The 15,560-nt window shown below is 47.1% G+C and overlaps 1 protein-coding gene across 4 annotated transcripts in view; it reads left to right on the top strand.

The window, feature by feature from the left end:
• Window positions 1–15,560, top strand: part of SLC12A6 (solute carrier family 12 member 6) — an 830,972-nt gene that overhangs the window by 442,244 nt on the left and 373,168 nt on the right. For all 4 annotated transcript variants that reach the window (XM_069238301.1, XM_069238300.1, XM_069238303.1 and 1 more), the window contains one exon: window positions 12,355–12,485. In XM_069238301.1, the coding sequence (XP_069094402.1) occupies window positions 12,355–12,485 (131 nt within the window). The remainder of the gene's footprint in view (window positions 1–12,354; window positions 12,486–15,560) is intronic.

Below are 15,560 nucleotides of genomic sequence, written 5' to 3'. Positions count from 1 at the left end.
GCGATGTGTGTGGGTGCGGCCAGCAGTTTGAGGCCGAGGGTGGCGAGGTTGTTGAGAAGAGCGGTGATGTTTGGATCGGTGCGGTCCAAAAGGTGGAAATTCAGGTCGCCAAGGAGGAGGTAGTCCTCGGACGCTAGTGCCTGGGGGGGTAGCGATGTTTACAACATCGTCTATGAAAGCTGGCCGGGTACACCAGGGTGCCGGGGATGGATGAGTTATGGTTGGAGTCGACCAGGAAGTTGGACCAGGAAGTGAAAGTGTTCCATCGTGGTGCATTGTTCTTCTGGGACAGACTTGACATGTAGTGCGGACTTGTGTACGATGGCGAGTCCTCCGCCCGGGTGGGCCGGTCCCTATTTAGGATGCTGTATCTGTTGGGAATGGCGATGTCTGGTCCCGAGGTGGGGTTGGTCCAGGTCTCGGTAAGGAAGGCGATGACTGGTCGGGCAGGGTCGATCAGATCCCAGAGTTCGGTGGCATGTTTGTGGAGGGAGCGGATGTGCAGGAGCAGGCAGTTGATGGGGTTGTGGAGGTTGTTTGTAGCTGTGTGTGGTGAGTACCTTTAGCTTGTTGAGGCTGGCACTGAAGTTGCAGTTCCTGCAGGTAAAAGGTCCGTGGGTGTCGTTGGGGGAGATGATGCAGCAGTTGCTGAGACGTCCGGTGTTGAGGTGGAGGAGGGTCTCTGCATCATAACAGAGGTAGGCCAGGGGGTGGTTTAATGGAGATCCAGGGTTCCTGGCATTGGGTGCAGACTGGCGCAGACACGCGCAGATGGGCTTGTCTTTGGTGCACCATTAAGGGGCGGGGGAACCGGTAAAGGTGGGAGGCCAGGAAAGGTGCTTTGTGGGGGACGGGGCCGGAGCGACGCGGGAGGGGAGCAGAGGAAAGGAGGGGAGATGGAAAAGAAAAGGGAAACAAATGAAAAAAAGGAAGAAAAGCAAGAGTGGAAGAGGGCAGAGGAAAGGAGGAGAGATGGAAAAGAAAAGGGAAAATGAGTGAGAAAAGGCAAAAAAAAAAAGCAAGAGTGAAAGTGCGACAGAGAGAAAATACTTACTTGTGATTCCCAGTAGACCACCAGGGATGCGGCGCAGGGACGAGCCTGCGGGTGGAAGAGGGCCTCAGTTCATCCCAGGCAAAAGGCAGAGGAAGCAGCAGCCAGAGGAGCGGGGAGGGCAACACACGCTGACCAGGAGGTCAGTGCAGTTGCCCTCTCACAGCACTGCGGCCACCATTAAGAAGGGGAGAGGGCTGCGGGAAGCAGTCAGCTGGGAGGTGGTAGGGCGGGAAAGGTGCTTCGCTAGGGGCGTGGTGCCATAGGGGCCGGAGCAGCACAGGAGGTGGGCAGAGGAAAGAAGGGGACATGGAAAAGAAAAGGATTTTTTTTTAAAAAAAAGGCAGAAAGGCAAGAGTGGACCCTCCATGGAGGTGTTGCTGTTTTCTTCAGGACTTAATAGCAAGTGATTCTGCTTAAAGGTATATGGGCTAGTGTATCAAAAAAGAATAAATTATGCGAGAACATCCAGTGATATGAAGCGACATGAAGTGGAAGATAAACAGATGGTATCTCAGAAGAAAAAGTACATATGTAGGGGTATAGTTAAAATACATGTTAAGTCTTACATTTGGATAGTTCTACTGGATCTAAGTTCCAGGATTATGCAATCCTAAACAACAGCCTAGGCCATCCTGCCATGCTACAACCATATAGTAATCGACTCAGTGTCTAGTTTAAAAATACTGATGACAAAAGTATAGTAATGTACTTGAAGGGGGCTTACCCAATAATGTCAGAAAATGCACCGCTACTTAACCTGGCTTGTGGCTCAGGGGACTCTCCATCCTGTATAGAAATCATAGGAAGGAGTGGGTAAACCAGTGTGTACTTGAGCTATTTAGACTAGCTGCTAGGGCTTAAGGCATATCTCAGAAAGTAAGCATGAGCACAATAATGTATTAAAAATCATTCTATAGGTTCATAGAGACCATAGGCGATAGTTTCAAAAACATATACTCATGTCTTATAGATCCCCCACACAAAAAAAACATGTAGTATTACACAACTCATTGAAGCATGTCAAACAGTGAACAAACAACAGTGCAAAGTGTTGTGAATTGAGCAAGACTCAAAAGGGGCTAAAAGCAATGGGGAAGGCAGAAGCACGTACGGCTCACTAGGTATAGCAGGAATATTTCTAATTGTTCTAGGCAATGGCAAGTGCAGCTCTCTTCATGTAATCTGCCCTGAGACTACTGATGGTCCTGGGCCACCATTTCACTTTTAAGCTCCAGTTCCGTCTTGTAATTCATTATAGCCACCAGGATCACTGCTGCTGTGATCACTCCAGGCTGTGGTCGATGTCTTCCTGCATGATTCCCCTTGTCCTCCGTTTCGGTGGAGGTGCCTCTGTGATGTCTGTTATGCTACTTTAGGTCAAACCATTGTTGGGCAGGCCGACCATCAATACAACACCTCATCTAGGGTTAGTCCCAGCAGATCTCCGGCTGTCTGCAGCTCCGATTCACGATGTGGCGACAGCCATCTCCATTGGCTTGCCGCCACTGGTCCCCATGGCTTGTGTCTATTCCGGGGCCATTCCTGTCAGATTGACATTGCTACTTGCGGCTCACACAGAGTTAGCCACTGCTCCCCAACCAAGAGCCAAAAATTCTCCACTACCTTGCCCCCGCCCATGCGGAGCCAGCTACCTTTACCCCCTCCCCATCCTCCTGCTTCCCTCAGGCCAGGCCCAGGCAGCCTCGCCTTCTTTAACTCTTTGTTTCTTATTGGGGCTCCAGAGCTACACTCCAGGTTTTGCCGTGCACCTCCTTAGTACTGGTCATCTAGGCTGCCTCCTTGACAACTGTGGGAGTCCTCCACCTCACTTCCAAGCCACCCTTCCAATCTCCCCTGGGCACACGCCTCACATTATCCCCTGGTTGTCATCCGCTATCTTTCATGCTGCTCTGCTGGGGCCGCTGCACTGAAGTAATTCCTCACCTGCTGGTTTTTCCACACCCCACCTCGTGAGCTACAGGGCTCAGCTGGTAGGCGATCACCAATCGACGTCTAGCTCCACAGATCCGGTCAGCCTTTACAGTCACTCAGTTGTGTGAGTGCTCTGTCCCAACTGCTGCCATATTTAGAAACTTGGCCAGGCCAGAATCCGTTTGTGCAGGGATCAAGCACACTCCTTGCCTCCGTAGCGAACACTTCGGGTTCCAGGCAGCCTCATTCCACCCATGGAACTTACAGCCGCTTCAGGATTTGCAGGATAATAACCTTGCGGGCGAACGGTGCTGGAGCTCTGAATCATGTGTCCGACTCAATGCGTCCCTGACCACAGCCCTCCAGATACGCAAATTATTAACAGTACATGTAGAGGCATACAAAACCAGGTTCTCTTCCAGGGGATCCTCATCAATAGTCATAAACATTGAATATTTCCGCCCTTGTGCGGGGACCCCGGAGCATATATAAAAAATACACATATTAAGTATGAAATATGTACGAAAAAAATATATATAGCATTTTTAGTATACAAATTTTCATACCAAACTCATATATACATGTGTAAAACAGCAATGCAGACTATAATTATAAACAGGCTAAAATGCTTTATTTCTATGGAGTTTTTTTTCTTTTCTTTTTTTTAAATTCTTTTTAAAATTACAATAAGAGAAAAAATATCTACCAAAGCCCCACCACTGGGCCTAGGGAAATAAGCAGTAGTAATCCTCTGAGAAAAAAGAGAAAAAAACTACATTGAAAAACACTAGAGCATTCTTAGTCAATAGGCTGCATGCAGGTTAACACAGGAGAACCATAAAAACTTTGGCACTGTGCCTTTAAGACCCTGAGCACCTCCAGTATCCCACCATGCCTCAGGGGTGAAGGAGAGGTGACAGTTGGTTCACAGTTAGGTGAGTTCTTTTTTCCGGCTTCTTCTGAGAGGATCCTGGAGCATTGAGCTCTCAGTTTTTCTGATTTTTTTCTTAGAAAAATACTTTAAAAAAGCATTTTTTCCTACTTTACTCAACATCTAACATCATTGTCTGAGTCTGGAAGTTTTTTCCTGACTGAAAAATGCCTTCACTTTTTGTGAAATGCCCTTCCTGTGGGAAGAAGAAGGCCCAGTCAGATTCACACACTCTCTGCATTGTGTGCTTGCCTCAGAGTCACTGCCCTGACACTTGCAAACACTGCAAGAACATGTCGAAGAGGATTCTGAAGGACAGGGAAAAGATCAGGCTTCATGGGCTTCACGAGAGGCAGAAAACATCATCCTCTTCACTTTCCAGACAGCCAACAAGCCACTCTCGGGAGAGAGAGGCTAGATCAACATCAGCAGGTAGGAAGATACCTGTTTGTTCCCCGTCGACGTCGTCGCTGCCACCATCTCACCGTCATAGATCGCAGTCGATGGCGACCCGACCGACGTCGAAGGATACGACGTCGAGAGAACATGGCCACCGCAGGGGCATATCTCCGTCGACGGCAACCCGCCGATCGACGTCGAGCCATCACCGGCGTGCACATTCGCCGCCGAAGGCCTCGCGCCCCTCGACGTCAAGAAAGGCGACGTCGAGGCACACAACGGCGAACAGGTCGCGGTCCAGAGATCGCCGTTCGATGTCAAGACACTCCACGTCGAGGCAGGAACAACCGGCGGCGCTCCCTTCGATGTCATTACGGCTGTCGACGCAAGTTTTACCTGTCTTGCAGGGAGCAGAGCATCGGCTTCCGCCAGCAGAAAAGACCACTCCATCTCCAGTGGTTTCCATAAGAAGTGGTTCATCTCGTCGAGAGCGGCATCGTCGGGGCATGTCTCACCCATCAATTTATCACCAAGATGGTTGGAGAGCCTTAACAGACCAACGGCCTCCCCAGACTCCCAGTATTCAAGGATGTACTCTCCTACTGCCTCTCTCCCGAGAACACCATCACCGACAACGCGAGCAGGACGGGCTCGTTCTGCTTCTCGCAATCCGACCACGAGGCCTGGGCGCTCTGCTACAGTATCTCGCAGCAGATCTCGTTCCCAGCGGCGATCCAGGTCACGATCAAGACACGGAAGGTCGCCTTCTTGGTCATCGTCCGGGTCATCCGTCAGACGTTACTCCCCCACCTTAACAGATTCTCCACCAGCTAGGGTTTCACCGGTGGACGACATCACTACTTTTAATGAGGTGCTTGTCAGGGGAGCGCAGAAGCCAAATATAGAGGTTCCAGAACCATCAACCTCCTCATCTGTCATTTTTGAGACTCTACAGCATAGAGCGGTTTCGAAAAAGCTACTGCCGCTAGTGCCTGGTCTGTTGCAACCAACCATGGACACCTTTTTAGCGCCAGCCACCCTTAAATCGGCTCCTGCTAGGATTTTGAAAAAATATAAAGCGCCTGAACAGGACCCTTTATTCCTCAGAACGGATCCGCCGCCGGACTCAGCCATATTGGCCGCAGCCTGAAAGACTCACTCGGTAGCATCATCCTCCACGGTCCCACCGGACAAGGAGAGCAGACATCTAGACTCTCTGGGGAGAAAAATGTGCGGCACGGCGGCATCTATGATGAAGGTCTCCAGCACGTCTGCACTTCTAGGCAGATATGACCGTTCACTGTGGGACTCTCTGAACAGGTTCACAGAAAAGTTACCTAGAGAGGACAGGCAGGACTTCCAAGAGATCCTTCAAGAGGGGTGTCTGGTTTCCAACCAGGTCATCAGCGGCAGATGGGGCAGACTTAGCTGCACATGGATACGCACATGGGATCTGTGCAAGAAGGTCTTCCTGGTTGAGACTGACTGGATTAAAACAGGAAGCACAACAGCGTATCCTAAATCTTCCGTTCAACGGGAACTCGCTGTTTGGTACCCATACAGACGAAGAAATGGCGCGCATGAAGACGGAAGTGGACACCATGAGGGCAGTAGGCCTGGAGAGGAAGAAGGACTTCAGGCAAAGGTATAGGCCTTATGACAGGCGCCCTTTCCAGCAGAGGGTTCAACCGGCAGTGATCAACAAACTTTACAGATCCAGCACCAGAATGATTCTCATAGCTCCGCAATGGCCCTGTCAGTTCTGGTACACAGATCTCCTCAACCTATCGGAACAACCTCACAGGAGGCTGCCGTACAGATCGGATCTTCTGAGCAGGATGGAGGGCAGGATCCTGCACCCCAACCTACCCTCTCTGAGCTTGACAGCATGGCTCCTGAATTCCTGCAGTATGGGCACCTAGGGCTCTCGCAGGAGTGCATGAACATCTTGAAGAAGTCCAGACGACCTTCCATGCGGCGTTCTTATGCGTTTAAGTGGAAGAGGTTCTACATATGGTGCTGTCAGCAAGGTCACAATCCCCTACGAGCTCAGGAGGAGGTCATACTGTCTTACTTACTCCATCTGGCAACATCCGGTCTGCAGGTATCATCTATTAAGGTACATTTATCTGCCATTACAGCCCATCGCAAGTCACCTTCTCAGGAATCCTTCTTTACGAAACCAGTAGTCAAGGAATTTTTAGAAGGTTTGAAAAAAAGTTTTTCCGCCCATTCGGAAACCCTCCCCTCCATTGGAGCTGAAAATAGTACTGTCAAAACTTATGGGCCCTCCTTTCGAACCTATAGACAAAGCCTCTTTGCAACACCTTACGTGGAAGACGGCTTTTTTGGTAGCCATCACTTCCTCAAGGAGGGTCAGTGAAATTCAGGCTTTATCCTCCAAAGAACCGTACACAGTCTTTCACGACAATAGAGTAGTTCTGCAAACTCACCCATCTTTCCTACCGAAGGTGGTGTCAGAATTCCACATCAATCAGACTATTTCTCTACCAACTTTCTTCCCCAATCCAGAGACTCCGGCGGAGAAAGCGTTGCATTCCCTAGATCTAAAAAGAGTGCTAAAATTTTATTTGGATAAAACAAAGTTGATTAGACATTCCAACCACTTGTTTATAAATTATGGTCATTTGAGAACAGGAGAGGCAGCATCTAAACAAACCATATCAAGATGGATAGTTTCTTGTATTGTTAATGCATACCAGTTGGCTAACAAACAACTACTTGCTAGACCTAAAGCGCATTCCACAAGAGGAAAAGCGGCTACTGCTGCCCTCCTTAATAATGTTCCAATATCTGAAATTTGTAAGGCTGCTACATGGAAGTCTGTACATACATTTACTAGACATTACTGTTTGGACTCAGATGCAAGAGCAGACGCCCAAGTTGGGCAAGCCTCTCTGAGAAATGTGTTTGCATGATACATATCTATTCCTGCACTTCTATTAGACAGTCCGCAGAGTCAAGGGATGGGCTTGCTAATCTATTCAATGTTCATGACTATTGATGAGGATCCCCTGGAAGAGAAGGATAAGTTACTTACCTGTAAATCCTAGTTCTCTTCCAGGGGTATCCTCATCAAAGTCATAAACAACCCACCCTCCTCCCCGGACGCACGTCTCCTAGAAGTGCAGGACACACTGTCTGTCGAATCGGCTACACAGCTTGTCACTGTAAAAAAGTACTGTCACCTCTCCTTCACCCCTGAGGCATGGTGGGATACTGGAGGTGCTCAGGGTCTTAAAGGCACGGTGCCAAAGTTTTTATGGTTCTCCTGTGTTAACCTGCATGCAGCCTATTGGCTAAGAATGCTCTAGTGTTTTTCAATGTAGTTTTTTCTCTTTTTTCTCTGAGGATTACTACTGCTTATTTCCCTAGGCCCAGTGGTGGGGCTTTGGTAGATATTTTTTCTCTTATTGTAATTTTAAAAATAATAAAAAAAAAAAAAATCCATAGAAATAAAGCATTTTAGCCTGTTTATAATTATAGTCTGCATTGCTGTTTTACACATGTATATATGAGTTTGGTATGAAAATTTGTATACTAAAAATGCTATATATATATATATATATATATATATATATATATATATATATATATATATTTCGTACATATTTCATACTTAATATGTGTATTTTTTATATATGCTCCGGGGTCCCCGCACAAGGGCGGGAATATTCAATGTTTATGACTTTGATGAGGATACCCCTGGAAGAGAACTAGGATTTACAGGTAAGTAACTTATCCTTATTCCCAGCTACTATGCGAGGAACCCTGACAGTGCTTGTCCCAAATCTTGACTGACTCCACTGACATGAAATGGTATCAGCTGTTATCCATGATCAATGTGGAATTAAAGATTTGGAGCAAACATTTGGCTAATAGACAATTGAAAGTAGTGGAGAACCGGATGCACAGGGATCAGTGTGGATTTAACCTACTGAGAAGTACGCTATGTAGCAGTAACATCAGTTGTCTTACTCGTTTACTTTGCAGCCTTGCGAGGGGAGACGGTCATTGTGCCTTGACTTCATTAGATATTTAAAAAACATTCATTACTGATAGGTTGACGTACATATGGGAGGTAAGGGAGCATATGGCCATAATGCAGACATACTGAGAGTGTTTGAATTACAGTACACAATGCCCAACGCCACAGGGACGGGACTAATGATTTCAGAGAGCTTTGCCCTGAAGAGTGTAACAAGGCAGAGTTAGCCCCTCTCTCCCTTGTTTTCTTTGGAAGTGGAACCATTGACCTGCCACGTGCAAGTGGTCCTGCAAACTGGGTACGTGGGGCTGGATGTAACAAATCATATTGTGTCACTGTAGACAAATAATGCTCTTATATATCTCACAGATCCTGTCTATTCTGGATCTATACTGCTGCAGGAACTGACAAAGTACAGGAAATTGGCCAGACTGCACCTAAATTGAGCAAAGTATAACATGTTCCTGCAGCTTGTATGATGGAATCATCAATACGTGAACCATGTATGCCTTAGGAACGCGGCCCCAACAACAACAGTGTTTTTACCACACATGCCTTTACAACAAATGTTGTTGTAAGGGCATATTTGCTAAAGGAACATGCTTGGTAAATTGTCCCCACCCTACCCCCTTACACCTGATTCCATACTATTCAATTCACCCCACCCCACCCCACCCTGTCCTAAAACCTACCTTGACACTCCACCCCACTCTGAACCCTAAAACCTACCCCATCCTAAAACGACCCCAACGCCCCCACCCTGAATCCTAAAACCTATCCCATCCTGTCCTAAAACCTACACGCGCTGAACCCTAAAACTTACCCCACCATGCCCTACAGCCTACCCCACCACACTGCCCTGACCCCTAAAACCTACCCTGCCCTGTTCTAAAAACTACCCCGGCCCCCTGCCCTGAACCCTAAATCCTACCCGCCATGTCCTAAAAACTACCCTGCCCTGAACTCTAAATCCTACTCCACCTTCTCCTAAAAACTGCTCTGGACTGCCTGCCCGAACCCTAAAAGTAACCCCGCCCTGTCCTAAAATCTATCTGACGCTCCCGCCCTGAACCCTTTAACCTACCCTACCCTGTCCTAAAAAATGTCCAGCCTCCCTGCTCCTCAACCCTAAAACCTTCCCCACCCTGTCCTCTTAGCCCTAAAACCTACCTCGTCCTGTCCTAAAAACTACCCTGACCCCCCCGAACCCTAAAACCTACCCCATCCTGTCCTAAAAACTATCCTCGCCCGAACCATAAAACCTACCCTGCCTTGTCCTAAAAACTATCAAAGCCTCCCTAATCCCTAAAACCTACCCCGCCCCCTCCTAAAAAATACCCTGGACCCCCTGCCCTGAACCCTAAAAGCAACCTCGCCTTGTCCTAAAAACTATCCAGTGCCCCTGCCCTGAACCCTAAAACCTAGCCCGTCCTGTCCTAAAAACTACCCAATCCCCCCAACCCTAAAACCTACCCCGCCCTGTTTTAAAAATGACCCCAACCTCGCCTTGAACCCTAAAGCCTATTTTGTCCTGTTCTCAAAACTACCCCACCCCACCCCACCACCCTAAAACCTACCCTCCCTAAAAAAAAAAAATATACTTCACCCCCTGCCCCCACCTTGAACCCTGAAACATGTCCCGCCCTGACCTAAAAACTACCCCGACCCCGCTCTGAATCCTAAAACCTACCCTGTCCTAAAAGCAACCCCAACCTTACCCCAGCCCCATTTACCTCTCTCTCCTCTGCTCCTTCCTGTTCTGCCCAGACAGCTGGACCGCTCTCTCTGCCTTCAGCATGCATATGCTTAGTAAAGGCATGCGTGCTAAAGGCCTGCATGCTAAACGCATATGCTTGTTAATGGCAGCTTGGTAAATGCATTGACTGCGTTGTAAGTGATGTTTCCCGTTCCTGCAGGGTGGGCACAGCATGCTGGAGAAGAAGATTTACCTTGATGTTGGCCTTACATAGAGGATATCCAGTTTTCACTACTTAGGCACTTACGTGTCTCACAACACAAAACCTTGTCACTCATTGAATATAAGGTTGGATTTGGGAGGGCTACAGTTTCCTTTTGCTTTCTAGGAATACATTGCCACTGTTGGTAATGGGCAAGGTCTTACTTGCAAAGAAAGGGTTCCTGCTGCGTTGCCTCCATGTGTGACTAGGATCTGTGGGCCTCTTTTAGAGGTTGGCAGATGGGTATTGCGCCTCAAACATGATGGATATCCTGTCCGCCTTATTGCAAGTGTATTATGTCCAAATTTGTAATACGGTGGGCAGAATATCTGTCAAGTTTGTGACAAAGTTCCTATCAGACAACCTGTAAATCGGGGCCTATATCCCTAGTCCTAGAATTGGGTCAACTAATAAGCACCATGGTGTGGGCAGGAAAAATAAGTAGGGTTAAGTTGACCTGGGGAAAAGGTGGCCTGGAGCTCGCAGACATGGGATTGTATTAAATAGACAAGTCAATTGCAATCTGATGTCTTTTGTCTTGACGGTGCCTGAAAATGTATGACTGCGGCACCTCCTCTTGATGGGTGGCAATGGTCTGTGGCACTTCCCTTATATTATTAGGTGGGTAGGTAAGGTATGGACAGTTGAGAATGTTATGAAACGTCCACCGTTCACAATCATTATGTTACTTTGGAGTATACACCCTTTTATACAGATAACAAGAGACATGACAGTAAGATGTTAAAGGACGAGTGGATGCTAAGTATTGGGGGATTTTTACCTAGGGAGCAGAGGCACAAGATATTTTCAGAATAGGGGCATGGCGATTCCTAGACTGGCATGGCGTCCAGGGCTTCCTGTGACACAGTGCGACCCAAAGCTGTGACATTGAGGGCACAGCATGTGTGCCCTCATTTGCTGAGCTTTACTCCCAATACATGGCTGTAAAAGATGGACAGTGGTAAAAGTATTGTGGCAGGACAGGTTTTTTTACCTGTCGCTTTACAGAGGGAGTTGTCTGCTTGCCTCTCCTGTGTTTTAAACTGACCCAAGTTCAAATCAGGTGTCGTATAGCCTCTCCTTCACCATTGTTTGTCTCTGACCCTGCCATCAACAAGTAACTTCAGCTGATGTAGTCAGTATGAACCCGCTCGGGTGGGCTGTGTTTGCCCTGCCCTGGGTCTCCTGGAAAAAAGTGGCCACAGCTTGCCTCAGGTTAATAAACCAATCAAAGGATGAATTGCTTTTGTGCCTAGGCTACTTCCTTGAGGCACATAGTGCAATTATTATTGTTTATTACAAATTCTAAAGTTAGCAACATAAATGCTCCCCTTTGAGAGCTGGTGAACCTCTCTTCCTGCCTTAGTATCATGGGGGCACTATAGTAGAGCGTTTCATGCTTTTACCTTGTGCTGTGTAGATCATACCCTTTTAATACTGTTTGTAGGAGTACGTTTAGTGGATCCCATTAGGTGGTATTATTTTAATACATCGCGTCTAACATGATTTTAAATGGGGGAAGGAATCTAATGTTTGCTTTCTAATCTGGTCAATGTAAGAACATTTCTATTCAAAAAGAAATCTATTGTATGCTGGATCCCGTGCATACAAATTTAAACTGAGCTTGTGAGTCCATCTTATCTCAGTCATGCAAACAAACAATACCCAAGCCCTTTAATAGAGTTGTAAACAAGTTTCCCCTTGTCCATTCCCACATTTTGTGAAATTTAGGGAAGGAATGGCTCAGCATATGTTTCACAATTGTAACTTCCCAATCTCAAAACGATGTGTATCCCCTCCTTTAACCCTATCAGGACCTTACCAGTTGCCACTACTTTGCCTCTGTAACTGGTTAACAAATTTGTAATCTAAGTCCAATCTCCATGGCGATTACTTGTCTCTGTCAATAGAGTGTGTGATAATAGTGTTCAGATACTAGCCTAAAGTTCTGATGTTCAGTTTCCAATTGTCTCCCACCAGCCATCTTCATCTATATGTATTGTCTTTTCCAAGCATCTAACACCCTCAGTTTTATAGCCTCTCACAACCTCTCCCTTTTCTGCCTTCACAGCCGGAGGCTCTTACTTCATGATTTCACGTGCCCTAGGCCCAGAGTTCGGAGGAGCAGTGGGGCTTTGCTTCTACCTTGGAACCACATTTGCAGCCTCCATGTACATCCTGGGTGCCATTGAAATTTTTTTGGTAAGTGTCTCTTTAAGAATTTTGGGATCTAGTGTCATTGTAACTTGATCTTGATGGAGTGTTAGCTAGGGGTTAACATTATTTAGCCATTTCACACACAAGGCCGAACAGGAAATCATGATTCTAAAAATCCTGGTGAAAAATAATTAATTTGGCATAATGGATACTTTCTCCAAGCTGTGTCAGTGATGTTTAATTAGCTGTTTAATAAAATTGCAATTGTCATCTTGCAATTCCTTGCTTTTTTAGAGACACTGTTGCATGGTAGGTAATATAGAGTTACAGTGGAATGCCATAGTCCAGAGAGATGAAGTGGGATTATCAACCTGCGTTCTTAAAGTGCGATATCAGGGGTTGACGTGGAAGACTGTGGCCACCTGAATTCTTGAGCTCCAGCCACACTGCTTCTGTCCTGCCACATCCTGTGTGTGACAAGCTCCATACCATGCCATTGGTACAGGCATGGTACCTTAAGCGATTCTCTGCCACAGAACTGAGTTTGCAGTGCTTTGGGTCAGGGGAGCAGGGGCGCATGCAACCTGGCCCACCAGCACAAGATGGTGGCTACTGTGACTTGATTGGAGCTCAGCTGAGGCAGCGCATGTGAGGAGGGACTCCCAGGATTCAGTGAAATACCTTGGTGGTATCCCCAGTCTTGTAGGCGGAGGAGTGGTGGTTGACAGGGGTGCAACTAGACCTAAATTTCGGGAGGGGCTGACACCTCAAACGCTGGAGGCAAGCCAGATTCAGCCTCTGGCTTAAAATAGCTTTTGGGTGATCCTGTTTTTTATTTTGCAGTTTTATATAGCGCAAACCCAACCTAAAGGCATTAGTGCTTTGCATGATCACCAGTTATATTAGGTCACAATCATTTTTTGTAGGCACAGGGAGATTGTGATTTGCCCTGAATCACAGGATGTTGAGTGATGCAAATACTCAAGCCTGGTTCCCCCGTTCCAAAGTTGGGTGCTCTGGCCTTAATGCCACATCTCCTCCTTGTTCTAGTTACTCTAGTAGCTTGTCATTTTATGGGCAACAGTTGGCAGATAGTGCATTTTCATGCATGCTGGGCCTCCAACAAATTGAAGATTCTCCAGTATTGGATCTTTCATAGATTCACATGCTTGAATCATCCCCGTCGTCGAGGTGGGAGCCTCACGGTAAACTTAAATATATAAAAAGCAGTAAGTCAGTAAAAGTAAAACCAGTAGGCCCTAGTAGGCCTCATAGGGTATTTTACAGTCTATCCACTTTGTTTTGTGAAAAGACCCAAACTTGAGTATCAACCAATCAGGATTCAGCCCCTCCCAAACACTCCCAACAGAGGCTGAATTCCCTCAGATTTTCTACCGCACGTCGGGTGAAGGGAGTCTCCCTGAGCTCTGCTCAGTTTTTTTCCTATTTTCTGACTGAAGATTGTTTTTTCTCTCAGGAAACTAGTTACAACTTTACTATGTCGGAAAAGGCAAAGAAGGGTCTGTTCAGAGACTGTGACAACTGTGGGAAGAAGAGACTACATATTGATGACCCCCACAAGAAGTGTATTTACTGCCTTCATCCAGACCATAAGGTGAGAGACTGCAAAATCTGTCGCACCTTTAGTCAAAAAACCCTCAAAGACCGAGAGGGTAGACTTCTCTTATGGCTGCAAAAACAGAAAGCCTTAGAGCATCCTTCATCAGACAGCGAAGAGTCACCACAAACTTCTCGCCCTCAGAAAAGAACCGTTGAGAGAGATAGAGGTGCGGATGAACCACCAAGAAAAATGCACAAAAAGACAAAACAAGTCTTAACTGAAGAGGCAGTTAAACATGGACCAAAAAAGGTTCATTCAGAACCTACTACGCCGTTACACCGGAAAAGCACCTCAAAGAAACCATCCCTGTCTCTGTCACCACAAAAAGAGACAGAAAAACTCTTTTTGGTGAAAAAACAACCGTCGACGACTGCCCCGTCGACGACAGTGTCGACGGTAACAGCGACCACGGTATCGTCGACGTTCACAACACCATCCTCACCGATGATTATGACGTCGTCGCCGTTGTCATCGACGACGATTATTACTGCAAAAATCTTCAAAAGAGCTTCGTCGGCAACCACAGCGTCGACAGCGGAGGCCTCCTGGGTTCACAAATCATCCAGGGCACTCCCATCTACGCAAGATACGTCGGCGAAGCGACCGTCGTCGGTAAAATACCCGTCGACGAAGGGACCGTCGACTAAGGACCCATTGACAAAGACGCAGTCATGGACGGAAGCGTCGACGAGAGACCTGTCGACGACAGTACCGTCAACGAGGGAACCGTCGACGAGGGAACCGTCGACGATGGAACCGACGATCACCACAGCATTAACAGTTTACAAACCTTTGGACATTTCACCAGATCATTCCTCATACCATCATGAGGACTCTACCAGATTCTTACCCCTTTCCCTTATTAATATAGGGGACAAGCCATCTGACATTTTGCCGATGCATACATCACCAAGTAAAGTGCTGCCATACCCACCGCAACATCTTTTAGACGATGATGATGATGAGGATCAAGGAATGTTTGGGGCAGCTAGTAGCCCGTCCCAACTAAATGTCAAATGTCAAGAGTTTGATGAAGAAGAGGATCAACATTACCAGCATAGTTATGCTTCAACATCTTATCCACAGGCAAACCAACCATCGCCACTAGCTATGCCTAGCACATTAGTGACAGATTTACAACATATGTTGAAGGACTACTATAAAAGGTTCCCACCGTCAACTCAGTCCACGCCACCTAGACCTCAGAGTTACCAGCAAGCTCAAACTACTAATGTTTCCGAAAAGCCACAGGCTAGTAGACCTGTAACTAGCCAAGCTCCGGAAGCTTACCTCTCGTCGGACGACGAAAGGGAAGAGGGCGAGCTAGCAGATTCAGCGGCTAGTGAATGGGACGATTATCTCGTTCCCACACCATCTCCACCTCCAGCAGCTCTAGTGGATTCTCCTCCAGAAGACATAGGAGGTTTCCATAATATCATAGAGAGAGCGGCGAAACGTTTTGGCCTGGCAATTGTTTCCCATGAAACTGAGTGTTTTTT

Source organism: Pleurodeles waltl, chromosome 6 (genome assembly GCF_031143425.1).
Source record: "Pleurodeles waltl isolate 20211129_DDA chromosome 6, aPleWal1.hap1.20221129, whole genome shotgun sequence".
Taxonomy (NCBI): domain Eukaryota; kingdom Metazoa; phylum Chordata; class Amphibia; order Caudata; family Salamandridae; genus Pleurodeles; species Pleurodeles waltl.
Note: the sequence above shows the minus strand (reverse complement) of the source record. Positions and strands in the feature narration are given on the sequence as shown.